Genomic DNA, 26,980 nt, shown 5'->3' on the forward strand with positions numbered 1-26,980 from the left:
TCATGACATCCAGCCACGCATCATATAAAGGGCACCCATCACACATGCATTTCATATGCAAGCTGTATTTACTACGTCCAGGTGGGACTTCAAGTACCTTGACCAGCTCTCACCAGGAGAGACTCCATCTCCTCCCGTACGAGTCAGGATATCTGGCCTTACAATTCAGGTATTTTCTGAATTATACAGGCATTTAGACCTCTCTGTTAAGTTCTTACCGGACACCACTGCAGCGTGCTCTAGACTCGGACAACCAGTCCCCACTTCAATCCTCATCAACGTCCATTCATAGCAGAAGATTTGATGATGGAAGGAGACTCTCAGGTCTCATATTCTGAACGTCCACATGCCTGTGCCGTCATCTTCCTCCATGAACACATGAAGAGGAGCCACAACGACCACAACTACTGCCAAACACTGAGGGAGGAGCAGGTGCCTTCATCTGCCTGTCAGCAAAATAACTGCTCTGTAACCAGCCAGGAACCTGGAGACACCGCTGAACCAATGTCTAACAGTCATCAACAGTTCACCAAGAATGTATCTCTGACAGGAGAAGTGAAGACGCATCAGCCGAGTTACACTGGAAAGAAAACCCACATCTGTCAACAGTGTGACAAGAGTTTCACTGCATCAAATGACCTGAGGAAACACCAGCGTATCCACACTGGAGAAAGACCCTATTGCTGTAAACAGTGTGACAAGAGTTTCAATCAGTCGGGTAACCTGAGGACACACGAGCGTATTATCCACGCTGGAGAAAAACCATTCCGCTGCGCACATTGTGACAAGGGCTTCAGTGTGCTAAGTAATCTGAAGTCACACCAGCACATTCACACTGGAGAAAAACCATTCCGCTGCAATCGGTGTGACAAGGGCTTCAGAGTGTCTGGTGACCTGAGGAAACACCAGCGTATCCACACTGGAGAAAAACCTTACCACTGTAAACTGTGTGACAAGAGTTTCAGTCAGTTAGGTCACTTGAACCGTCACCAGCGTATCCACACTGGAGAAAAACCTTTCCATTGTGAACAATGTGACAAGAGTTTCGGTAGGCCTGATTACCTGGAGTCACACCAGCGTATCCACACTGGAGAAAAACCCTTCCACTGCAAACTGTGTGACAAGAGCTTCAATGTGTTGAGTAATCTGAATGCACACCAGCGTATCCACACTGGAGAAAAACCCTTCCACTGCAAACTGTGTGACAAGAGCTTCAATGTGTTGAGTAATCTGAATGCACACCAGCGCATTCACACTGGAGAAAAAACATTCCGTTGCGCACATTGTGACAAGGGCTTCTGTGCGTCTGGTGACCTGAAGAACCACCACGCGGACATCCACACGGGAGAAAAACCTTACCAGTGTAAACTGTGTGACAAGAGTTTCAGTCAGTTGTGTATTCCGAGGACACACCGCAGAAAGATGTTAATGCCTAGAAGAAACTTACCACTGCAAACAGTGTGACATTCACACTGGTGGATGTAAAGCTACATGTCACATTTGTAGCTTTGTATCTGCTTCCGAGGGGTTCCAGGGTTGACAAATGGAAAGGAGGAAAAAGAGAGAGAAACAAATGCTTTTGTTGTAGAATAATAATAATAATAATAATAATAATAATAATAATAATAATAATAATAATAAGGTAATATCTCAAACTTACAGTGCTTTTCTGAGTATCCAAAGACGCTTTACATAGCAAGAGGAAGCAACAAAAAAAGAAAAATCTTTATTAGGGCAAAAAACACTAAAAGCATACACGAGCCGGCCAGGAAATCTACATCTGACCTCACTGACACCATATTAATAGTTTAACTTCCTCCTCAACTGTGCCGTATCAAGAAGCTCTGTTGTTTCAGGCCTGAAAACGTAAACCAATTACAAAAATAAGTCCATATATGAGCATTCCCAGACGATGCCCTAATACAATCCCTGTTATGCCCATATATGGAGATCCCTGATGTCATCAATATGAAGCCCATATGGGAATGTCAATATATGGCCATATTGTGACAGTCTCATGATAACCAGTGTTCACTTGCAAATGAACAAAGTTGGTACAACACATGGATCTTCATGGAGCTGACTATCATCACTATCATATGAAGATCAGGACACTGTCAAACCCTGGATAGCCATACATGATTTGACATTCTAGATATGCATGGAGCCGGCCAACATTGGCTTCCAAAGATTGCAGGATTGGCCAGTTTTGAATGCCTCAATTCATGAATGCAGAGTGCAATTTGATGGAAACTTTGCGCACACATTCCTACTAGGAATAAATCCCACTCCTTTCACATTGGACTGTTATAGTGCCACCAGCAGGTGCGCTTTTGCAAAAGACATTTTTGGAACAAAAGGCCTCAAATCATGACTTTTAAAGTAGCAAATCCCCCTTTGAAGCTGTGTCTCTGCTCTCTGAGTATTTCTTTCTTTCTTTCTTTCTTTCTTGTAACTTAGGCTTTCACTTGCCTTCACATGATATCTGTTATTTGATAGGTAATAGTTACCCCACTGAATATTGATACCCCATATATGGAGCTATCCGCCATATCTAACTAACCTATCTGAGTCTGACATCACAAACTCCATATTTGGACATGGTTAATCTAGGGCTCCATATATGGAGCCGGCAGAGACATCTAGTGCTGACATCATGTCAATGTAAAACTCCATATATGGATATAATTTACTTATCGTGACATCAGTCTGATGTCATGACATCCAGCCAAGCATCATATATCCTATATTCAATCCTCATCAACGTCCATTCATAGCAGAAGATTTAATGATGGAAGGAGACTCTCAGGTCTCATATTCTGAACGTCCACATGCCCGTGCCGTCACCTTCCTCCATGAACACATGAAGAGGAGCCACCATGACCACAACTACTGCGAAACGCTGAGGGAAGAACAGGTGCCTTCAGAAGCCTGTCAGCAAAATAACTGCTCTGTAACCAGCCAGGAACCTGGAGACGCCGATGAACCTCAACATCAACATCAACAGTTCACCAAGAATGTAGTTCTGGCAGGAGAAGTGAAGACGCATCAGCCGAGTTACACTGGAAAGAAAACCCACATCTGTCAAAAGTGTGACAAGAGTTTCACTGCATCAAATGACCTGAGGAAACACCAGCGTATCCACACTGGAGAAAAACCTTACCACTGTAAACTGTGTGACAAGAGGTTCAGTCAGTCGGGTAACCTGAAGTCACACCAGCGTATTATCCATGCTGGAGAAAAACCATTCCACTGCAAACTGTGTGACAAGGGCTTCAGTATTTTAAGTAATCTGAAGACACACCAGCGCATTCACACTGGAGAAAAACCTTTCCATTGCGCACATTGTGACAAGGGCTTTTGTGCATCTGGTAACCTGAAGAACCACCAGCGTATCCACACGGGTGAAAAACCTTACCACTGTAAACTGTGCGACAAGAGTTTCAGTCAGTTAGGTCACTTGAAGGGCCACCAGCATATCCACACTAGAGAAAAACCTTTCCATTGTAAACAAAGTGCCATGAGTTCCTCTCAGTTGTGTATTCCGAGGACACACCGGAGAAAGACCTTATTGCCTAGAAAAATCTTACCACTGCAAACAGTGTGATAAGAGTTTAATTGACATAAGTATTTTATAGAAACACCTGCGTATCCAAACCCGTCCACTGCAAACAAGCAAGCGTTTCAGTACATCTGATCACCTTGAGTCACACCAGCGTATCCACTCACTGTGTGCAAACATCGTGACAAGGGTTTCGGTCAGTCAGGTACTCTGCAGGCACACCAGCATCATCTCCACACATACGGGGGGGGAAAAAGCTAACCACTGTAAACAGTGTGATAAGAATTAATAATAATAATGGCCGGGTTTCCCAAAGAGAACATACGCAGCGAGTGGGCGTGGTGGTTCTTAGGGGCGGTCTGCCACAACATGTCCCTTTCACCTATAAGATATAGCATACACAGAAGTTCCACACAACTTTCCTTATAAGGGCTTGTAAATTAGCTTCGCTGTGTAGGCCGCCAGGGCGGCCTGACCTGTCAATAAAATAATGCTGACAATTAACTACAGTATATACAGTGTATTGGAAACTGACCTTGCTTTACCCGCGCTTTTCATGATCTAGCTATATTATTACTCACAAGGATTCAGGGATTAGCAGAGCTCCAGACATATTGTTGAAATATCATATCTTGCCTGTTATTTTTTTAAGGGGCACTAGCCCCCTACTATAAACAGTTTTTGTCCCCGCCCGTCTCAAGATTTGCCATTGACCACGGTAAGAGAATTCCGGTCAAAAGTCCGCTAAATCTGACGTCATATGTTAACAAGCAAATCGGCTAACCAATCACAGGCAACAGGCATTCTGATTGGCCAATGGCCAGTATGAGATGATGCATGATAATGTATCATGTTAATAGCTGATAATCCCGCTAAATATGTAAACGAGCAAATCGGCTATCCAATCACATGTTGGTGGGAGCGCTTGGCTAATAAGGGAACACCTTATATAAGTACCTTATGTATCAATGTCAAATGTCCGCTAACATAAATTGATGTATGATGACAAGAGCGCCCCTCATTTCACACAGGTGTGATTTTTATAGTGGCTTGTGCTGCAAACACCGCTCTCTCTCTCTGTCTCTCTGTTTCAAAATGTGAGAGAGCAGAGATGCACCGCTCTCTGTCTCGCTCTCTGTTTCAAAATGCGAGAGAGGAGATCGCAAAAGGTATGGGGGAGCCAGGTTGTTTAGTGCCTTGTAGGTGGTTTTGAAATGGATTATTTGTTTGACCTTGCAGGGCTTGCTTTGTAAGCCCAACATGGTTAAGACCTTGTGCAGCAATCGAATGGAAATGTTTTCAAAAATATCCCCTAAAGTTAGAAAATAAAAAAGTCAATGCATTGCTCAAAAAGGGAAAAATATATATTCCTCACCCAACTGTCAAGTCAGGAGGCCACAGCACAGCAGGTACCTTTGTTCAAAAGCTCAAAAATCGATTCAGAGCTAAACCCTCAGAAATGTTACTGGACCAAACTTTTCTCCTTCAGATTTCAAAGTTCTCCGGCCCCACTTTATCAATTTCTGATTCTGGTTTAGTATTGACTCTTTTACTTATCACCACCAAACATTATTTTTGATACGTAAAATGGAACTTCCTGTGCTTTTATAACTGTTCCTGGTACCTCACTTCCTGGAACTATTGCTATCATGTTTTTTTTCCCCACATCTCCCCCTATGAGCAAACTTTCCCCACAGCTCCCCCTATGAGCAAACCTTCCCCACAGCTCCCCCTATGAGCAAACCTTCACCAGACAATGAATGACCATGTTCAACTACACACAACTAATTTGTTTCCCCGTACACTACATTTCTCGGTTAAATATTGGACCATATTTTAACCAATATATTCCCTCGTTTTCACCCTTCATTTTCTGTCAATACTCATACCAGGACATTCCTTCACACATGCATGTGCAGTGGTGGAAAAAGTACTCAAATGTTTTACTTAAATAAAAGTATAAATACTGCAATTTAGATAAAAGTCCCGTCTTCAAAATGTACTCAAGTAAAAGTACAAAAGTATGGGCTTCAAAATGTACTTAAAGTACTAAAAGTAAACTCATATTGCAGAATGTACCATTTCTCAAGTTCAAATGTGATCAAAATATTTTGAAAATAGACGATTTAATATACAGTATATATATTTTTTTTTCTTCTGGAGGGTCCCTGGAACAACATATTTTGAGATGGGGGTCAGCGGCCAAATATATATAGCCTAATTCTGGAGTTCCTTGACACGAAATAGTTTGAGAACCACTGACAAAGAAACATGGGTTTTTCAGAAAACTGTCATGAATTAGAAGGCATTTATAGAATCGAATCGTTTTCAGGTCTAAATGGATTAAAGCAGTCTGAACACGCAGAGCCGATCTGATCACTTGGGTCTAGGGTCACTATACCTGGTGAGCAAGGGTCAAGGGTCACAAGGCCAGGGTGGCTCTCAGCTCAAACCCTACAGTTGGTGCTTATAGGCACCGCCGGAGGTGTGTCAGGCAGAAATGCCCTGCAGGTATACCAACATCTGCCTGTCTTGAAATGTAGTCGCATGCCAGTGTTGCTTGCCTGCCCTACAAGCAAAGCTCATATTTTGGCTATTTGTTGTACAACAAAGTACGTACAGTATAGGGGCTTAAGTGGTTAAGATCAAGTGCAGGCTATAAGGTTAATGATGTGCGGTTTCTCTCTGATCTGGTGGTTTATACTCAATGACGCAGAGAACCATGCATCATTGGCATTCTAACCATTCGCTGCATTTCTTTCCCCCCTTGTGACTCACTCGCTCACTCACTCACTCACTCGCAGCTGCTCACGTCTGCTCAAACTGTGGCCTTTCAAGAGGAAGTGAGCATATCTGGCAGTGCTCACGTTTGGCACCATAAAGACACAGCCTGTCCGTCCTCCTGGCTTTGGAGAGATGCCTTCAAAGAGGGAGCGGTGAATACGATAACAAGCCTTTAATTAACGTGTCGACTGTACGTCCGTGGCGTGGCTGCCAAAACCGAGACCGTTTGTTGGCCTTGAGTGGCATTCCGACGCCGCACCGCCATTCCGACTTTGTGGCTTCGGCGTGCGGTTAGGGACTTATAGGGACAGGCAGTGTTGTTTTTGGCAGCAAATCTCTATTTTAGTTTAGTCTTTGGGATGAAACTTCATTTCGTTCCTGTCATATTTTAGTCATCTGAAATGTTTTAGTGTTTGTCTAGTTTTAGTCGACTAAATATCGTAAACATTTTGTCGCCTGAATCTACAGTTGTTTTTTGCCGACAAAAATGCATTTGTGCAAACCTTGATGCCGTCGTAATCTCCGATCTGCTATTTTCAGCATGCAACTGGGGTGTTATGACTCATACTGGATGTTTTGTCTACTAATCCCTTCCTGACATTTTCGTCTAGTTTTTATTTGTTGACAAAATTGTCGATATATTTAGTCTTAGTTTTAATCTTCATAGCTTCGTTTTAATTTAGTTTCAACTGAGTTTTCGTCAGTGAAAGAAGGTATTCGACGAACATTTTTCGTCATAGTATTAGTCGACAAAACCAACGCTGGGGACAGGGCTATAGTAATGCGGCATGGCGTCGGACTAGCGGGCTTTAGGAATGCCGGCGTGTAACCATAAGAGGAACCTCTGTTCTCAGGTTGTGGTCGTTCCTTCCAGCCTTTAGGCCGCATTGCAAACGTCTACTTTAAACACGTTTAAAGTGAAGTTGTTGTGCAAAGGAAAATAGAATAAAGAAAATTTATCTAAAAACAAATCTCACCCCAAAGTCTAATCCAGAGCCAGTTTGTTTTCCCGGCAGAATCTGAATCAGCCTTTATTGTCACTAATAGTAAAGTAAAAAAGTGGGTGAAATTATTATTATAATTTTTTGCATAGTACCCATCGTGTTATTTTGCAGAGAAAACAAAGAAAGGGAAGAAGAGAGGGGGGGTGGGGGTGGAATTAGAAGCACACTCGTCTCTCTCTCTCTCTCTCTCACTCAATCTCTCACTGTATGTTGTGTGATCCTCCTGATCCTCCTAAGTTCATTAAAAGGTTGCACATTTCACCTCTCTCTCTCTCTCTCGCTCTCTCTCTGTGGAAGAAAGTAACTAAGTACATTTACTTAAGTACTGCACTTAAGTACAATTTGGAGTAATTTTGTACTTTTGTACTTTTTCTAATTTGCAGTACTTTTGCTTCCACTCCTCCGCAGAGGCAAATATTGTACTTTGACTCTACTACATTTATTTGAAAACTTTAGTTTAGTTTGTAGCTTTTCTTAACTACTTCAGCTCTATCTACATTTCGATCATTTGAAAATAGCCAATGTACAATGCATTGTGAGCTCGTAGATTTGCTATTTTCAAGTATATGTTTTATACATTTGAAAACTTGAAATGAGAAACATGAGTACCTTTGGTAGTACTTTAAGTACATTTTGAATTCCAGACTTTTACTTGTAACAGAGTATTTCTATATTGCAGTATTGATACTTTTACTTAAGTAAAACATTTGAGTCCTTTTTTCCCCGCCACCACATACTGTCCAGTTGAAATAAAAGGCAAAACCAGCCGGTGCATGTCTAGACTCTAGGACAACACCGCCGCTCATAGCACTGATTAATGCTTGATGTTACAGGCCATTCATTTCATTAATCAGATACACGTTGTTAAAACTCATTCTTATAAAAAAAACTACGGATAACGTTTGGCAAGTGACTCCGTTGTGTGATGGAGCACAAATTCATCTACAATATGTAACTTACTGTAGGGCAGTCACGATTAGTCACTTCCTTCCTGAACTACATGCTGTCTCAGTAATACAGCCCTCTCCCTCACAAGGTGGGGTGAGTGCAGCAAAGCATTGTGGTCATTGTAGTAATCCAGCAGTGAGCCCAGCCCAGTGTCTATGACATCACAGACACTTTGAAATACTATTATAAAAACACACACACACACACACACACACACACACACACACACACACACAAAGTGCATAGGGCACTATATGATAAATAACAGAAATATACAGATTTCTTTTTATCAACTTTTTGGTAAACATAGCGGAAATAGCTGCTCTACGAGCTTAACACAGCACGTTCAGTAAGCTTGACTAGTTGACTATAGGACAAAAATAATTGCAATTATTAGACGAGTATGTAGTAATAGCGACAGCCCTACTTTTATGTTCTATCCGGGCTTGAGAGCGTAAAATGAAACCAAATGGACCCGTACGGGTCCATTTGGTTTCATTTTACACTCTCAAGAGTTAAAGCTGCTATAAGGGGGGGGGGGGGGGGGGGGGTCGCTCAGCCGCTCAGGGGTAGGCTCAGGGGTAGAGTGCCTGGATGGTAACCGTAAGGTTGCCAGTTCGAACCCGGGCTCCCCCAGAGTTACTGTCGAAGTGTCCTTGAGCTGAACCCCTAATTGAGCTGAACCCCTAATTGCTCCCGATGTGCTGGATGGTTTCCGCTGCCATCGGTGTATGAATGTGTGTGTGAATGGGTGAATGTAATGCACAATCTATGTAAAGCGCCTTGGATAAAGGCGCTATATAAATGCACCATTTCTAAGCAATAATATGACATTGATAAATAATGTCAGAGCTTTTCTCTTCTACCCAGCAATGGGTAAAAAGCTCCCAAAAAATGTAGTCTCTGACTGTGACACATCTAGGGGCCGCAATCTGCATTTAAAGATGTTCCTAGAAGTCATTAAAATGTTGACATATTGCTTATAGCAGCTTTAAAGCTCTAATATGGGTCCATTTGGTTACCAACTCTCCATCATGTAGCTGCATGGGGAGTCGACCACTGGTTGGTCCCCGGACCAATGGTTGAAAACCCACTGTTCTAAATGATTGCGTCATAATGAGGGCATGCTGCCTTATAAAGTCTCTACAGGCACTAAAACCAGACAACAATGGTCAGAGCAATGAAAACCGCTCACTGGCCTCAAGCTTCACTAGAGTCCAAAAAAAGCTGAACCTCTGGTCAACTTTGAAGAGAGTTGGAACAGTGGCCACCATTCAGGGAGTCATCACTGTTGCTCGCTAATGACGCCAACTGGCCCGTGGAAATTGAATCACCGTGTGACTCATTTTACTACACACCTATACGGGAATGCTTCCTAGTGGGACATAAATGAATTGGATTTGTCTGTTGTGTGAATTACCAAGGATGAACCTACAGTGAACCTAGATACAGTATATTAGCGACGCATTGTGAGCCTGTAGATTGGCTAATTATTAAATGGCCAAAATTTTATATAGGGCTGATGTGATTAATCTAGATATTTTGTAATAATAATAAAAAAGAATCTAAATTCTACAAAGTAAAAAAAAAAGAAGAAAAAAAGAAAAAGTAACGAGTAAACAAAAGCTTAGTAAAAAGTACAACATTTGGATCCGAGATGTAGTGGTAGTGGAAGTAAAAGTATTGGAGAAGTAGAGTACAAATATGTCAAAATTGTACTTGAGTAAATGTACTCCAGATAATACTTTCCAGTGCCGCTGCATGTCACGGTGTGTACATGTATGAGAGTGAGGCTGGCTGTTAAACATTAGTCACGTCAGGAATGTGCTTCCTGTCATCTCTCTCTTCTCACTCCCTCCACCTTCCTCCTCCTCCTCCTCCTCCTCTACCACTGGAGGATGATGGAGCTGTGGCAGGGTAAACAGCCTCCCTTTGTCCTGTGTGCGTGTGTGCGTGCGTGCGTGCGTGCGTGCGTGCGTGCGTGCGTGCGTGTGTGTGTGTGTGCGCCATTTTACCATTTATCATCCACGTTCACGTTCAATAATTAAGTCTTACAACTGCAGAGACAGAGAGGTCTCTTTAACATGTTACGTTTTCGTGGTTTAATTTAATCCAGACAGCGGATAATGTTTCCTGTTTTTCTTCTTTCTTTTCTAATGATGATTGCTATGGTCTCGTCATCAGTAATATATAGTCATTCCAGTGGAGGTGCTGACTGACTGGTTTAGGTCAGGCTACACGCTGTGCCCATTTTTGGGAGGCATTTCTTTATTCTCTTGAGAACTTCTGCCTTTCCTTCTTGCTGTCTGTCTTCATCCCAGCATCCTGTTGATCCTGATCTCCTCCGTGCCGTGCATGGCTTACATCCAGAGCAGGGCTTCAGTTCAGAGCTTGTAACCACTCATCGGGATCGGGAGTCGAATCCGCGACATGCTGCAAAATGCGTGCAAATCTTTGAATAGATCTTTTTTAAGCGGATTTTTTTTAAGTCAAGTCAACTCTTTGTTTCTGGGGGGGGGGGGGGGGGGGGGGGGTCCCTGGAACAGCATATTTTAAGATGGGGTTCGGCGGCCAATTACATATAATGTTGGGGGTCCTTTGACATGAATTCTTTGGATATAATAGCAATATAACCTTTTTCATAAAACGTACGTTGAAGACATTAAAGAATCAATAGTGTCCGGGTAGCTCAGTCAGTGCTCTTGCCCTTGGACCACAAGATCATGGGGTCAATCACGGCTTGGGTGTACTGGGAGTGGCGCTCCACCTCAGCAAAACATCTCCCAGGGGTCAAGCGCATTGTAGCCTGGGGTCCACCTATGCTTTCTATGGCATAGGCAGCTCCCAGCAGCATGAGACTAATTATGTGTGTACGTCAATTTAACAAAGGTGCAGACGATCAGAAATCAGCAGAGAGTGATCGACGTTGGCACTGTATGCCGCATTGAAGTGGACTTGGACCCATACTTTTTTTTTTCTCCCTGGAAATAAAAAGGTCTGTGTTTCCGAGGCTAAGCGTATTGTAACGGGACAGAACGACAGACTCCCCGTGTGTTTTGCAGAATTCTCGCCTATTTTGACACGGCCCAGAAAAAAGGGTCTCCATACTAGGGGTTCATCATGACGGTTATTGAGACAGATGAACTCATTCAGAAAACCACTGATCTGTCATAGAATTGAGTCATCATGTAATCATGATTGCTACAATATGTATGATTGAATGAATGGCCATTAATTACAGCTGCTGATGGCGGTTTGAAGGAGATCGAGAAATGGGATTCAGTTTTGATCCATTCATTCAAATTAAGTCTAATATGAATGAGTGGGTTCCTGTTCAGTATGTGGTGTCATTCAAGGTCAATTTACTCTCAGTCGTCGTCGTCCCTCCCCCTTGCATCATTTCATCGAGTTTAATGCATCTTTGGTGTTTGGCCACACTGCCCGAGTCTGGCAGTGTGGCGATCCCGACAGCCAGTGAGCTTGTAGATCTGCTATTTCAGCAAGTGTAAAATCAGCCATTACAACGGCAACAAGGACCGCCAAAATACATTCTCATCTCTGCCAAAATCAACACTACAAGAGAGGTTCCAGTACAAGGAGAGGGACTATAGCTCCAAAGAGGTGTAGGAAGAAGTTGAAAAGAGTTACCAAATATAATGCTGTGTCCATATATACAGTATCTGCATCCTGGACAACATTGGTGGCTCAGGGGTGGAGTGGCTGTATGGTAACCGCAAGGTTCCCAGTTCGATCCCAGACTCCCCCAGAGTTAGTGTCAAAGTGTTCTTGAGCAAGACACTGAACCCTATAATTGCTCCTGATGTGCAGGTTGGTGCCTTGCATGGTTTCCGCCGCCATCGGTGTATGAATGAATGGGTGAATGCAACGCACAATCTATGTAAAGCGCCTTTGATAAAGGCGCTATTTAAATGGGGGTCCATGGGGTTAATTGGTGTCTGTCAACGTATGAACCCCCCCGTGCCGGACGTGCTGCCATTAGCCCTCCATTGTGTTCTAACAGAGAACAGAGGTCTGTGTTTTGGCACCAGAACCAGAACCCCCTCCAGCAGCTGAGCTGCCAGACACCCATCTGTTGCTTCTTCCTTCTGCCAGCAACCTTTTCCATGCTCTTTAGATTCCACGCTGTGTGTGTTGACTGCAGTCCTTCTTGCCAACTTCCTATTTTTAAAGTCCATTCGTTCTTTCTTTTCTTAGTCTCTGTTTACCTTTTCCTCCCCCTCTCCCCCACGTGCTGAATTTATATTGCGTTATGGAGCTCTGGTACTGTGTGATTTCCTGTTTAGATGAGGGTGAGGCTGACGGGAGGAGGGTGTTGACAGCAGCCTGAAGGAGCAGAGAACATGACGACTTGGCATGATAGTTATCAGACAGACGCAGTTCAACAGTTTAAAGATGGAGTGCTGTGATATTTTTCCACCCTAAAACATGATCATCAGGTCTTATTGTTATATAAGGAGGTATAATGTTTTCAAAAAAGTGTACAGTATTTGTTAAAATGTTGTTTTTATGTGGGCACGCCCACCAGTTCATTAAGTATGCCTGGTTTGCCTGGTGGGTGGTGATGGGTGGTGATCCACCTGAACTGAAGCCACAGCTGTAGTTGAATGATAAAGGGGGAGGGGTTAGGGGAGGGGCTGATAGTGTGATGTCACTATATTACTGTTTATTTCATTGGCCCGTTTGACTGTCAAGGGTTCAGCATACAGGAAGAAACCCTAAATACAAAGTTAATACACCATTGCACATAGAAACGACTCCAGGGTGTCTAATAAAGTACTGTCACCTCATAGACACATGAAAAACTGGAAAAATACAAAAATTGTGGCACTCTTGTGGCACTCTTTAAGGCAGCCAGGAAGCAAAACTCTTTGATTGCGATTGGAAACGAGACAAACTCACTTTTCTGAGATTCTGAGATGAAGACTCTCTTTTCTGTCCGATGAAGCTTCAGTGAACCGACTATACATAGAACAATTTGCACCAGTGAAGATTTCAGCCATTTTAAGCATGGTGTTGCACACCCAAAATCATTAAAAATATATCATTTTCCGGCGATTAGCCTGGGTATTGCCATGGCAACCCCACACCTTACAATTGATTACTTAACCGGTCCACTTTTCACAGTCAGTCAGACAGACAGGCCCCTTTTCCACCGGTTGGTTCCCAATGGGAACCGGTTCAGTTCTTTTTGGTTCTTAGCCCATGAGCCAGAGCTCCAAAATTGGAACATTAATTATGAATTGAGTGGGCAAAAACCATACCTATATTAGATTGTTATCACCATGACACTTCCCCAATTGATTACTTACACGAAGACAATGATTTATTGTATTACAAATTTTACATTTTTAAATATACAAATGAGGCATTATGTAGGAAAATATGCAAAAATTATAGAAAATATGAAAAAGCTACTACTGTGGAAGGGTTATCATGTATTAATTTACGTGTATTGATCCTATAAACAATTTAATATAGGTCTAGTTTGTCCCAACAATTTTGGAGCTCTGGCTCATGGACTAAGAACCAAAAAGAACTGAACCGGTTCCCATTGGGAACCAACCGGTGGAAAGGGGGTCACAGACAGTTAAAACGGGTGCTATGACAAGTTGACCACGGGTATTATTATTAGGTTCCCAAGTTGCATGGTTCTCAAGTAGGCCGGTAACCGACGGGCTTAAGACTACTGGTGACTGTAATAAAAACTGTCCGTGATGTCGTCTCCCCCTCCCCTCCCCATCACGCAGGCTCAGCGCAAAGACGTGTACGTGCAGGAGCGCTACGGACGCTACGACCTCAGCGACCCCTTCCTGGCGCTGCAGAGGGACGGCGAGGCGGTGGGCGGCGGCGGCGGGGGTCCGAGCGGCAAGGAGACCTCCTCCTCCTCCTCCAACCCTCTGGTGGTCCTCAGGCTGGTGGTGAGCCACTGCAGGAGGATGCAGGACAAGATGCTGGCCCAGCTGGCCGCCGCCGAGAGCAGGCACAGGAGGGTAAGGTCAGAGCCATCTAATAGAAGAGTCACGATATAAAGGGGGCAGAAACCGAGCGCTCGAGCGCCGTTCATGCAGCCTGAACTGAGACAAGCTGGAGTTGGAAATACATTGTTTTCAACGAGGGCGGCGCACATAAGAGCTATTTTAAGCATGTGTGCAACATGACAACTGTTTTAAAGTATTGTACAGTAACAACTAAAGTCTCTTCAATGTTTATGTTGTAGCAGTTGTACTATTACTACAAAACATTCTAAAATAAAGGGATTTAAGATGCTATTTTTGGAAAATCGTGAAAATGTGGCGCATATGTGGCGGATATCAACGTTTATACCTCAAGTCTTTGCTTCTGGGGGGGACCCTGGAACAACATATTTTCAGATGGGGGTCGTTGGCCAAATACAGAAAATTCTGTGGGTCCTTGACATGAAAAAGGTTGAGCACCACTGATATCGAAACATAGGTTTATCAGAAAGACTGTCATGATTTAAAAGACATTTGTAGAATCAGTTTTCAGGTCTAAATGAGTTGACACAAATCGTTACACACTATCTCTAGTCATGTGTTCAAGATGGATCTATCCGATATTTCATATTCCATCCTAATTGGCTAACATTGGCTTTCAAAGTTTGCAGGATTGGCCCTTTGGAAACAAAAAGCCTCAAATCATTAACGCAGCGTGCAATTTCCATGAAATATTTCACAGACTTTCCTATTAGGCTGAGGAATATATCCCACCCTGTATACACATTGGCCTGTTATTGCGCCACCAACAGGTGGACTTTTGCAAAACACATTTGGGAACAAAATGCCTCAAATCATCCAATCCAAATCAATGGTGTATAAAATAAAATATGACACCCTTTTCACATTGGCCTATTATAGCGCCACCAGGAGGCCACAACCTGACCTGGCCTTGTGGAGACGTGTGCTCAGAGGGGCACTTTTTCTAGTTAAGCAGTGTGGAGCAGGGATCCAACCAGGAACCTTCCAATTCCCAAGTAGCCCGTTCCACCTCCTATAATGCCACTGTCACGCTGTGTCTGTGTGTGTGTGTGTGTGTGTGTGTGTGTGTGTGTGTGTGTGTGTGTGTGTGTGTGAGAGAGAGAGGATTAGCTGCATTTGTAGATTATAGAAATAGTTTATTTACGTCAGGTTGAAATGACAGTAACTGTGACTGTGCGTTATAAGTGCTATAATACTTTTTTCATAGTTCAGACCTTCCTTTAAACTGGACCACTTCACCACTTTTCAACCTATATTCATATAATTGGTCCTCATTTGGTTCATAATAATATATAAATTAACTGTTGAACTAATTCTATTTTATTTAGGCTGAATTATGCAGCCGGATGATGAAAATAATGACATTATATAATTTATAATGTTATCATTTTAATATAATAATATCTAATAATATTTTCCAGTTGATTTCGAGGAACTGATATGAAATTGTATTAATCCTGCATTAAGCAAAATAGTCCAAATGCAAAGAACTCAGACCATGTTACTTTGTTTGTGTTTTTCTTCTTGGGACGTAGTATTCATTTTAGCTCAACTTTAAACGGTTGTTTAACTAAATTGCTGTCACGATCTTTGTTTACCGCTCAGTAATTATGTTTCTTCAAAGAAACCATAATTGAACTATAATACTAAACAGACCCAGTCAGTGCTGCTGCTGGGAGTGACTATTACATTTGTGTCCCTCTGTCACCCCCATGTGTCTGTATTGGGTCATTACAGATGTATTATTCCATTCGTGTCCTTTTTTTTTTTTTTTTTTTTAAGATATTTTTTTGCGGCTTACGCCTTTTATTGATTTTTGAAGGGACAGACAGTAGGCTGACAGGAAACGGGAGAGAGATGGGGGGATTGATTGATTGATTGATTGAAATCTTTATGAACAGTTTGTAGAATTTACAGTACATTTTAAGCACAAACTCAATACAAAGACTGTCAACTGTGAGTGGACGACCCAATTAAGCATTACACTTGTTTACAACAGGGTCCACATTGTTCAATTCATCAAAACATTTAAAGACATACAAACATTTAGAGACATACAAATAGACATTTCTCTGTAGGTAAAGAACAGAACAGGAATTCATCATATGGGAAGCAAAAAAGGGAAAAGATACAATATACAGTGAGGGAAAATGGGGTGGGGGGGATTCAGATTTTACAGAGGCCAGTTTCGAATTGCAGCCATCCGTAGGTGCCCTTTGAGAGCGGTTTTGAAGGAGTCAAGGGATTCACATGTCTTAATGACTGTTGGTAGGGCGTTCCACATTTTGGTGGCATAGGAGCGAAAAGAATTTAGTCCCTTGTTTGTGCCGAATCTGGGTTGAACATGGTTTGTTGCACTCCCTCTGGTGTTGTGGGTGTGGACTTCGTTTACATTAAGGAAGTATTTAGACAGGTACATGGGTATCTTGGTGGTGTATCGAATCTTGTGGACCAGACCCATTGCAAGATGCTGTACTCTGTCGTCGACCCTAAGCCATCCCAGCCTGTCAAAGTGGGCAGGGGTGAGGTGGGTTCGGGGGGTGAGGCCAAGTAGGAGCCTGACCAGTTTGTTTTGAGAGGTCTGGAGCCTTGTTTTGAGGGCCTTTGAGGTGCTGTGGTACCAAGAGGTGGATGCATAGTCAAAGAAACCTTGTACGAGGGCTCCTGTTAAGGTCTTCAAGGTGTTTTTGCTGACCAGTGAGGAGATCCTGTAAAGGAATCTTGTTCTTTGATTGACTTTTTTGATTACGTTGGTGGCCATTTTATCACCGGAAAGATTGGCCTCCAGGATGGAACCTAGGTAGGTAATTTGATCTTTTCGTGTGATAATATTGTCACCCACTCTAACCAAGAAGCCATCTGCCTTGCTGAGTTTACTATTTGATCCGAAGAGGATGGATTCAGTTTTTCCCAGGTGTAAGGATAGTTTGTTATCAGCGAGCCAGGTGCAGATTCTACCGAGTTCAGAGCTGAGGGTCTTTTCAACCTGCAGTTTGTTCCTGTCCGAGACCAGCAGTGCTGAGTCATCTGCGAACAGGAACAAGTTGCAGTCACAAGCTGAAGTCATGTCGTTAACATAAATTAGGAACAGTAAAGGCCCTAGTATGCTTCCTTGTGGGACGCCACAGCTCACTGGGAGGGGAGGGGACAGTGTTCCGTTCACCTCCACCATCTGTTCTCTCCCCTCCAGGTAGGATTGCATCCAGCTCACTGATGTACTATCAAAACCAATAGCTTTAAGCTTGTTAACCAGATGACATGCAGTAAAGGCCGTGTCGGGTCCGGGAGTCGAACCCGCGGCACACTGCGACTGGATTACCAGTCCGGTGCCCAGACCGTTACGCTACGGCCTGGGCCCATTCGTGTCCTTTTGATTGATTGATTGAAATATTTATTAACAGTTTGCAGAATTTACAGTACATTTCAAGCACAAACTCAATACAAAGACTGTTAACTGTGAGAGGACGACCCAATTAAGCATTACACTTGTTTACAACAGGGTCCACATTGTTCAATTCATCAAAACATTTAGAGACATACAAATAGACATTTCTATGTAGCTAAAGAACAGAACAGGAATTCATCATAAAGGAAGCAAAAAGGGAAAAGATACATATCCAGTAGTCTCGCGTAGCCAGACAACTATTCCACAATCTCTGCATGCTATATAGTCTGGAACTATAGCCCCCATGAGCTGAGTAAGGAATGCTATATAGAGTCTGGAACTATAGCCCCCATGAGCTGAGTAAGGAATGCTATATAGAGTCTGGAACTATAGCCCCCATGAGCTGAGTAAGGAATGCTATATAGAGTCTGGAACTATAGCCCCCATGAGCTGAGTAAGGAATGCTATACAGTCTGGAACTACAGTCCACATGAGCTGAGTAATGCTATAAATTTGCGCGACTGTAAAGACGAAACGGAAGTGGGGAGGAGGCTCCACTTCCGCTTTATCGCTTACGCATGATAGCTCTTCCGTTGGTCCAGACTGTAAGATGAAGCATTTGGAAATTGCGAGAGTCAACAGTCTGGTAACGTGAGACTGGTACTCTGCCAGTTTCTGAAAAATTCGTCAACAACCTTTTTTTCACTGATAACATGGAAACTAACTGAAAAACTAAGCTATGATAACCAAAATTAAGACTAAATATATTAACAAATTCATCAACAAATTAAAACTAGACAAAAATGTTGGACAATAGATCCAGTCTAAGTAAGACACAAGTCATTTTACACATGTTTGCAGGGCGGAAATAGCCGATCCACGAGCTCAGCACGACGTGTTGTGAGCTAGTGTCATTAATACAATACAAGGCCCGCCAAAATACATTTTAGTCGACCAAATCAACTGTAGATTTAGTCGACTAAAACTAGAGCGGTGCGATTACATACAAAGTCAATGCAAAGACGAGAATCGTGCGAATGTGCACAGCGCGACCTGGCGTGGTACAAACGAGACGAACCGAGGTGAATATATTTATTCAAGTCTGAACGCACCTTAAAACATTCCAGGTAAAAAACTCAAATGTGACTCAAACTAAATATTCAAGAGACTATATGGCTAGAACTAAAATCTAAATGTTGCTGTCAAACTCAACACTGCCCTCTGTCGCCCCCATGTGTCTGCACCAGGTAATTTTGGATCTGGAGGAGGAGAAGAGGAGGCATGCTGAGGACACAGCCGAGGGCGATGACGTCACTTACATCCTGGAGAAGGAGCGGGAGCGCTTACATCAACAGGTAGAAGAATAATAATAATCTAATCTAACTATAAATTAGGCATGTGTAAATGTGTCCAAAATGAAAATCGATTTGTAGTTTTTTTTTTTTATGAACCCTACAAATAAAGAATTCTTCCCCCCAAGGGGTACCTAAGCCAAAAAAGTTTGGGAACCCCTGATGTAGATGATTAACAATAATTGTAACTCTTTAGAGTTAATAAGGGTCCATTTGGTTACTAACTCCATGTTTTGGATGAGGACCACCTGGAACCCCCCCAAGGACCACTGGTGGTCCCTGGACCAGTGTTGAGCCAATTGATCACCATAGCAACCCCAGCCTATATAGGCCTGATTAGGTGAATTCCCAACAAGAGCTGTGTACGTACGTCTGTACGTGTGTAATCCACGTAACTCGATAACCGTTCGCCCCACCGCCTTCAAATCCGACACGCCTGTTCCACACCACCACAGGGGGTGCAGTGCCTGGTGTCGAGTCGGTCGGACCCACGGTTGTCCAAAACCGCCCCAAAAAGACCTCTGCCCGGGGTCTGGACCGGGCCCCTGCCCACTGAGGGTCCATATATGGAGCCGAGCCTTTTCTGACATCATTCTGATGTCTACATAGACGCCATATTTTTGGCATTCCTGACAAAGAACTCCATATATGGGCATAAAACGGACACAGACTTAATATCTGGGTGGGGCATGGATTTCCAACTTGCATCGTTCCAAGTAGGCCAGTGCCCAACGGGCACCGCTGTAGAGGCTCCAACGGGCACCGCTCTAGTAATAATAATAATAATAATAACAACATCCAATTCATACAGCACTTTTCTTGGTAAATCTCAACAAAACCACTATCACTGGCGGAACAACTCCATAGTATATTGAGTTGCCCCCCCCCCCCCCCCCCCCCCCACACACACACACACACACACACACAGGGCCTACAACACGATGAGTGTTACATCGCTTTAAAACAAACACAACTGAGGGTCTTACAAGCCTCAGCTCCTGCATTTTTCTCTCACACAAATTCCATTTCATTCCAAAAAACATTTGAGACATTGCGTGTCCACAGTGCATGGCGGACCCACTTCAATTAATGAACCAACACGTGTATTAAGAATTGGCACGGCGGCCAAGCAGTTCCAAGTACAAGCACTATTTAAGGGCATGCATATAAGCAGGCTAAAGTGAACTTAATAACATCACATTCTTACAGGCAGTGACGGTACTGTAGCCTACCTGTTAATATTTTTTTGGGGGGCAGCTGTTGTTAATGACGATTGTATCAGTTTGAGCCATGAGCATGAGTCTCATACAATGCACTTTACTACTCACCTAATGCTGTGGAGGTTCCATGTTTAACGTACATCCAAAGTGTGTACATTGTTTAAAGTGACCTAGTGAAATGAAAAATATTTTTCACACTTTCAGTCCATATCCGTGGTCATCAACACATGGGCATACCTAACAATGGATGCCAAAACAATGGGGACTGTCATGGCAGCTTGGCTCCAACTGAAACAGACTTCCTCTTCCTCCTTCCTTCAAAATAAGAGCCAGCTTGTAAGAGTTAGAGTTTGTGTTGACCACAAAGGCTAAGAATGTTATTTATATAGCACGTTATCTAAACAGATACTAGGTTTGATTGGAGTCCCAGAGATTAACCCATTCTGGACGGGAACCGCTTTTGGTGTTTTAAGCATTATGTCATGCTTTAGCTAAAAAATAGCAGATCTACAAGCTCGTAGCGCTGCACTCGGTGAGCTTGTAGATCTGCTATTTTTTTAAATCGTGAAAATGTGTCGCAAATTTGGAATATATATTCTTTCAGAGCGAACATTTTTAACTCAAATATTTGCTTCTGGGGGGTCCCTGGAACAAGATATTTTCAGATGGGGGGGTCGGCGGCCAATTTCATATCATTTTTGGGATCCTTGACATGAAATATTGAGCACCACTGGCACTGATATAGAAACATAGGAATTTCAGAAAAAAAAAAAACCAATCAGATGGGGGTCAGACGCCTGATAATAACTGTGGGTTATTAGAAAGGAAAAAGGGCGTTGCATTACATCATGTCATGTCTCTCTCTCTCTGCAGCTGGACTTTGAGAGGAGCCAGGTCCGGCGCTTGGAGAAGGAGCAGCGGAGAGCATCGGAGCAGCTGGAGGAGGAGCGGGCGCAGCACAAGCAGCTGTCCTGTGCCCTGGCCAAGGAGTGCAAGTGGGCCAGCTCCAGGGCTCTGGACGAGGGGCAGCGCGTGGCCGAGCTCAACCGGAAGCTCGACAAGGTTGGGATGGTTTGATTTTATTAAAGCCATTTAGACTTTAGAAAAATGGCTTCTAAATCCGAAAAAGTTTTCTGAAAAAGCTCTTTTTCTATCTGTCAGTCTGCTGCTCAGTCTGAAAGCCGACCCCCATCTGGAAATATGTTGATCCATGGAGACCCCCCCCCCCCCCCCAGAAGCAAAGATTTGAGTTCAAAACGTTCGCTCTGAAAGAATATATTCAAAGATTTGCACTACATTTTGATGATTTTTCAAAAATAGCAGACCTACAAGCTCGTAGCACGGCACTCAGTGACGCGCTATGAACTTGTAGATCTGCTATTTTTCAATAGTTAAAGTATAACATAAAACACCAAAAGGGGTTCCCGCCCAGAATGGGTTAACCACTTTAACCATTGACACTTTGTCTATTATACAACAGGTCATTTTGAGGAAGCAATCCGATTGGTTGAAACGGCTTTCTAGCCGTGATTACACCACGATATAGGAACGGCTAATCAAAACAAAGAATTCAGCCGTGCTCTTCTCTCAGAGCGCAGCAGTCTCGTGGCTAGGCTAGCTAGTTTCTTGGGACATTTGTGGTCGTAGTGACTACATCGGTCATTGATTTTTATTTATTTTTTCAGCTAGTTTTAATGGTACTGTTATATAATTCAAACATTGCAGATATACAAATCTTAAAAATCTTGAACATTCATAAAAATCTTTGAATATATACAAAAGCTAAAAAAATTTACTCAAATCTTCTGGCGGTCCCTGGAACAAAATATCGGTCGTTGACATGAAATGGGTTAAGCACCACTGATTTCTGAACCCTGTGTATTCTTTCTGGTAACTGAACTCGACGTGGTTTTGCTTCCAGGAGAAGGAGGCGTCCCAGGCCTATATTTTTGGGCAGGAACCACTTTGTGTTCTAAACAAATATTCTTTAGCTGTTGAAAAATAACAGATCTACAAGCTCATAGCGCGGGACCGAGTGCCACGCTATGAACTTGTAGGTCTGCTATTTTTTTTTTAATCGTGAATACTCGTGAAAACTCTTTGAATATATATTCTTTCAGAGTGAACGTCAAACCTCAAATATTTGCTTCTGGGGGGGTCCCTGGAACTACATATTTTGAGATGGGGGTCGGCGGCCAAATACAGATAATTCTAGGGGTCCTTGACATGGAATAGTTTGAGAACCACTGCCATAGAAACATATGGGTTATTCAGAAAACTGTCAGGATTTAGAAGACATTTGTAGAACTCAAGGAGGTTTTGCTTCCAGGAGAAGGAGGCGTCCCAGGCCGTGCGCAGGGAGCTGGAGGAGGAGAGGAGGAGAGCCCTGCGGATGGAGGCCAGGGTGGAGGAGACGCTGGCCGAGTTCGACACGGAGCGGGAGCAGCTCCGCTCGCGGCTAAAGAAGGAGGAGGCTCACTGCTGCCAGCTTCAGCAGCAGGTATGAATATGTCGTTAGTGTCACCAGTCGGTTTATATCATTAACCAAACCGCCTGTGTGCCTTAGACCAGTGTTCCGCGGACCACCAGTTGTCCCTGAGGGGGCTCCAGGTGGTCCCCAGCAAAAAATTATGGAGAGTTGGTAACCAAATTGACCCTTATAAATCTTGAGAGCGTAAAATGAAACCAAAAGGGTCCATTTGGTTTCATTGTCCACTCTCAAGAGTTATCTTATCTTATCTTAAGGCCACCTTTGTGATGCAGTCCTGCTCCATTCTCAGTACATGTCCTAGCCATCTCAGGCGTCTGTGTGTAATGTCCTACACAAATAGAACGTAAAACTATTGTTATTTTTGATTAACGTTTGCCCGTTGCATCTCCTAATGGTACCAACATAAATATTGCAGAAAAAGCGGCGACCTGAGCACTCAAAAGGTTAAAAATGAGGACAGGGTGGATAAAAATAGATAGCCAACATGTTTTGACAGAGTCTTGATGTATCATCATACTTGCCCTGATGAAGACTCTTTTGGAGTCACTCTGGATTCACTCTGTTGGAGATTATTAGATTTAGATGACCTTTTCTGTATTCGGGACGTCAGAAAAGGTGATCTATGGAGGTCGCTAACCTGGTGTCGTCTCCTCCCCCTCCCCCCCCCCCCCCCCCCCGACCAGGTAGAGGAGCTGAGGAGAACGCTGGAGTTGGCCAACACCGAGAGGGGAGGAGGAAGAGGAGCGGTGAGGCCGGAGGAGCAGAAGGCGTCAGCGGAGGAGGCAGCAGGGAGGAAGGAGGAGCTGACCAGGAGAGTCCCGCTGGCCAAGACCAGAACAGACGGCGTTCAAGTGGAGGACATGGAGGAGGAGGAGGGAAGCCTCCTGCCCGTCTGGCCGGCCGGCGGTGTGAACGGTCACCACCACTGTCCCGCGACGGAGACCAACGGCCACCACCGCGCTGACGTCGATATAACTAGCGTCCTCCCGGAGAACCCGCCGCGTGCGGAGAACACTCCTGTCCTCGACACCAAGACCTCCTCGCTCTCCCCCGGTGGTACGGACACATCCTCTCTGACCCCCTCCTACTCCCCCCACTGCGCCTCCTCTCCCGTCCCGGACAAGCAGTCGCCGGGTGGCGGCGGCAGCCCCGCCCTCCTCCCCGGAGGCTACCAGTCCTCCTACCAGGCGGGCATCAACCAGCGCTTCCACGCCGCTCGGCACAAGTTCCAGGGCACAGCGGCGGGGGCGGACCCCGGCGAGCCTCAGCCCCTGCAGGCCAGCCAGCCTGCGTCATCATCATCATCATCTGCCCAGTCCTCAAAGGAAGCCTCCCCCTCGCCCTCGCCCCCCAGCCCCTCGCCGCCAGCGGAGGCCAGCCCGGTGAAGCAGCTGGCCCGCAGCACCGTCACCCAGGTCCTGTCTCGCTTCACCACGGTGCAGCAGAGCGCCGTGGCCAAGCTCCCCACCGCCGCCGCCACCACGCCGCCCAACAACTCTCCCTTCGGCACGGACTACCGCAGCCTGGCAGCCCCCTTGTCTCCGGTGGTCGGCAGGGCGTCCGCGTCCGTTCTCCCCCCTCAGGGCGTTCGGTCGCCCACCATCCCCAGGGCGGACAGGGGCAACCCTCCGCCCATTCCCCCCAAAAAGCCCGGCCTGGCCCAGGCTCCGGCCTCGCCCGCCCCAGTGCCCCGGTCGGCCGCCGGGGCCGGTCACTTCTCTGACGGCCCCCTCTCGGCCAGCTGTGGCCTCGTCACCTCCAGCCAGGAGGCGGTCAAGGAACTGGACATGGTGGTCTCCTCCAATTAGAGTTGACCGTCGAGTGACTGATGGGTCAGTTAATGGGCTATATGCACACATAATAACTCTTCCTACTTCCGGGGCCACTTCCTTACTTCCTTCACAGGTGTTGGCAATGATACTAATTAAAGGCGTAGTGAAATTAAAAATATGTCTTTCACACTTTTAGACCATATCCGTGGTCATCATATGAGCATCCAGACAGTGTATTACTCGGTTTCAACTTAATCATCACGCCAAAATATGTATCTGAAAACATTATAGGGTAGAAATAAGCCACATAACAGTAAACTGGTACAGCTGGCCGACTATCTTACTTGTAAACAAACACACTCCATGCGTCCTGCGTATAGCATAGCTACCGCCCCTAGCTACCATCCCATCGCCTGAAGGGATGCGAAAAATAATCAAATGCAGGGCATTTCTTGACAGAAAGTAGCTCATAACGTTTCTATGGTGGATTTTTATGAAACGAAAACTTTGCAGATAGAAAGAGGATAATTCAAGCTTTTCGTACAGCTGCAATGTTGGTGAGTTTAACATTGCTTAATGCAATCAGACAGGATTGATTGGATGAATGGGCTGTCAAGGCTAGAAAGTCGTTTTTTGCCACTCAGTGGGCGTTCCCGCATAACTTCCAGGTACGATGATGTCACGCGCATACCCTCTATAGCAGCACCCTGACTCTGTTTGACCAGAATGGAACAGTAGCCTTCATTAGCATCATCGGTAACACCTGTGAAGGAAGTAGGGAAGGGGCCCCAAGTTCTTTCCAAAATGGCCGCGTGTGCATATAGAGCCCATTAGCCAACTGCTGTGCTGCTTGTGAAATGTGATGCGATCTATATCAGTGATTCTCAACATTCTTCTCTTTTCAACGACCCCCCAGTTTGATATGCATTCATTAGACCACAAATCTCTGCATGGCCTCTCCTCCAGACAGATGGTTTGAAATGCGTCCGTCATACAGTCTGGACTTCGGAAGCGAATCAATGGTCTGTGAGTAAATGTACAGCAGTCGCCAGTACATTTTGTCAAACCCTAATAATAGCTGCTTAATCAGAAATGAAAAATAAATAAATATATATATATTTTTTGTTTTTACGATATTTCCAAATATATTTCGGTGAACGGAAATGACGAACAGATGACAGCTTGCGAAATTGGCTTTCAGGGGCTGTATAGCTTGAGACTGTATTTAGCATTCGGACATTGCGGAATAATAATAGTCTGGGGATAGACTACAAGTCTGGGACAATTCTGTTAATTAATTACCGGTAAGTTAATTTCACTCTCCGATCGGCGATCGAGGCCCCTTTTACACCAAAATAACTTTGGTTGTAGAACAAGCCCCCTTTTGGTTACCACTTCAGGACAAGACTTCTTTTCGTTCCATTTCCGAACCAACTTTTAGTGATCCGAGCCTCGAGAGTGTACAAATGGAACCAAATGGATCCTTACCGATCACGTGGTTCTTTTTGTATACAAATGGACCCTTACCTACCGTCCATGTGGTTCTTTTTGTACAAATGGAACCAAATGGACACTTACCGACCATGTGGTTCTTTTTGTATACAAATGGAACCAAATGGACCCTTACCGACCATGTGGTTCTTTTTGTACAAATGGAACCAAATGGACCCTTACCGACCATGTGGTTCTTTTTGTACAAATGGAACCAAATGGACCCTTACCGCCCATGTGGTTCTTTTTGTACAAATGGAACCAAATGGACCCTTACCGCCCATGTGGTTCTTTTTGTAAACTGTGAGACAGATGGTTCCCAAACTTCTTCACGTCAAGGACCCCCAAATTGACACCAATTAGCCCGTGGACCCCCATTTGAAGAGATATGCCAGAGACCTCCACAAGAGAAGGTTTTTACAGCTCTAGCATTTTAATTTCAAGGACCCCCAGTTTGACATGCTTTAGTCTACGGACCCCCAGTTTGACATGCATTAGTCTACGGACCCCCAGTTTGACATGCATTAGTCTACGGACCCCCAGTTTGACATGCATTAGTCTACGGAACCCCAGTTTGACATGCATTAGTCTACGGACCCCCAGTTTGACATGCATTAGTCTACGGACCCCCAGTTTGACATGCATTAGTCTACGGACCCCCAGTTTGACATGCATTAATCTACGGACCCCCAGTTTGACATGCATTAATCTACGGACCCCCAGTTTGACATGCATTAATCTACGGACCCCCAGTTTGACATGCATTAGTCTACGGACCCCCAGTTTGACATGCATTAGTCTACGGACCCCCCATGTAATGGCATTTCTTTCTCTGGGACCCCAATATTTATATTGTAAACTCACTGTTAGTTTAACTCTGAGAGTGTACAAATGGAACTAAACGGACCCGTAAGGGTCCGTTTAGTTCCATTTGTACACTCAGGTTATACAGAC

At 44.3% G+C, this 26,980-nt stretch overlaps 1 protein-coding gene across 1 annotated transcript in view; it reads left to right on the forward strand.

Moving 5' to 3' along the window:
* LOC310862937 (CTTNBP2 N-terminal-like protein) overlaps positions 1-26,658 on the forward strand; it is a 45,021-nt gene extending 18,363 nt beyond the window's left edge. Inside the window, exons 3-7 of the mRNA XM_083771060.1 lie at positions 14,067-14,309; positions 18,948-19,055; positions 21,146-21,334; positions 22,602-22,772; positions 23,447-26,658. Of these exons, the coding sequence (XP_083627186.1) occupies positions 14,067-14,309; positions 18,948-19,055; positions 21,146-21,334; positions 22,602-22,772; positions 23,447-24,571 (1,836 nt within the window). The 3' untranslated portion in view covers positions 24,572-26,658. The remainder of the gene's footprint in view (positions 1-14,066; positions 14,310-18,947; positions 19,056-21,145; positions 21,335-22,601; positions 22,773-23,446) is intronic.
* The last annotated feature ends 322 nt before the right edge of the window (positions 26,659-26,980 follow it).

This window comes from Protomyctophum parallelum, assembly GCF_964188405.1.
Source record: "Protomyctophum parallelum genome assembly, chromosome: 8".
Lineage (NCBI taxonomy): Eukaryota > Metazoa > Chordata > Actinopteri > Myctophiformes > Myctophidae > Protomyctophum > Protomyctophum parallelum.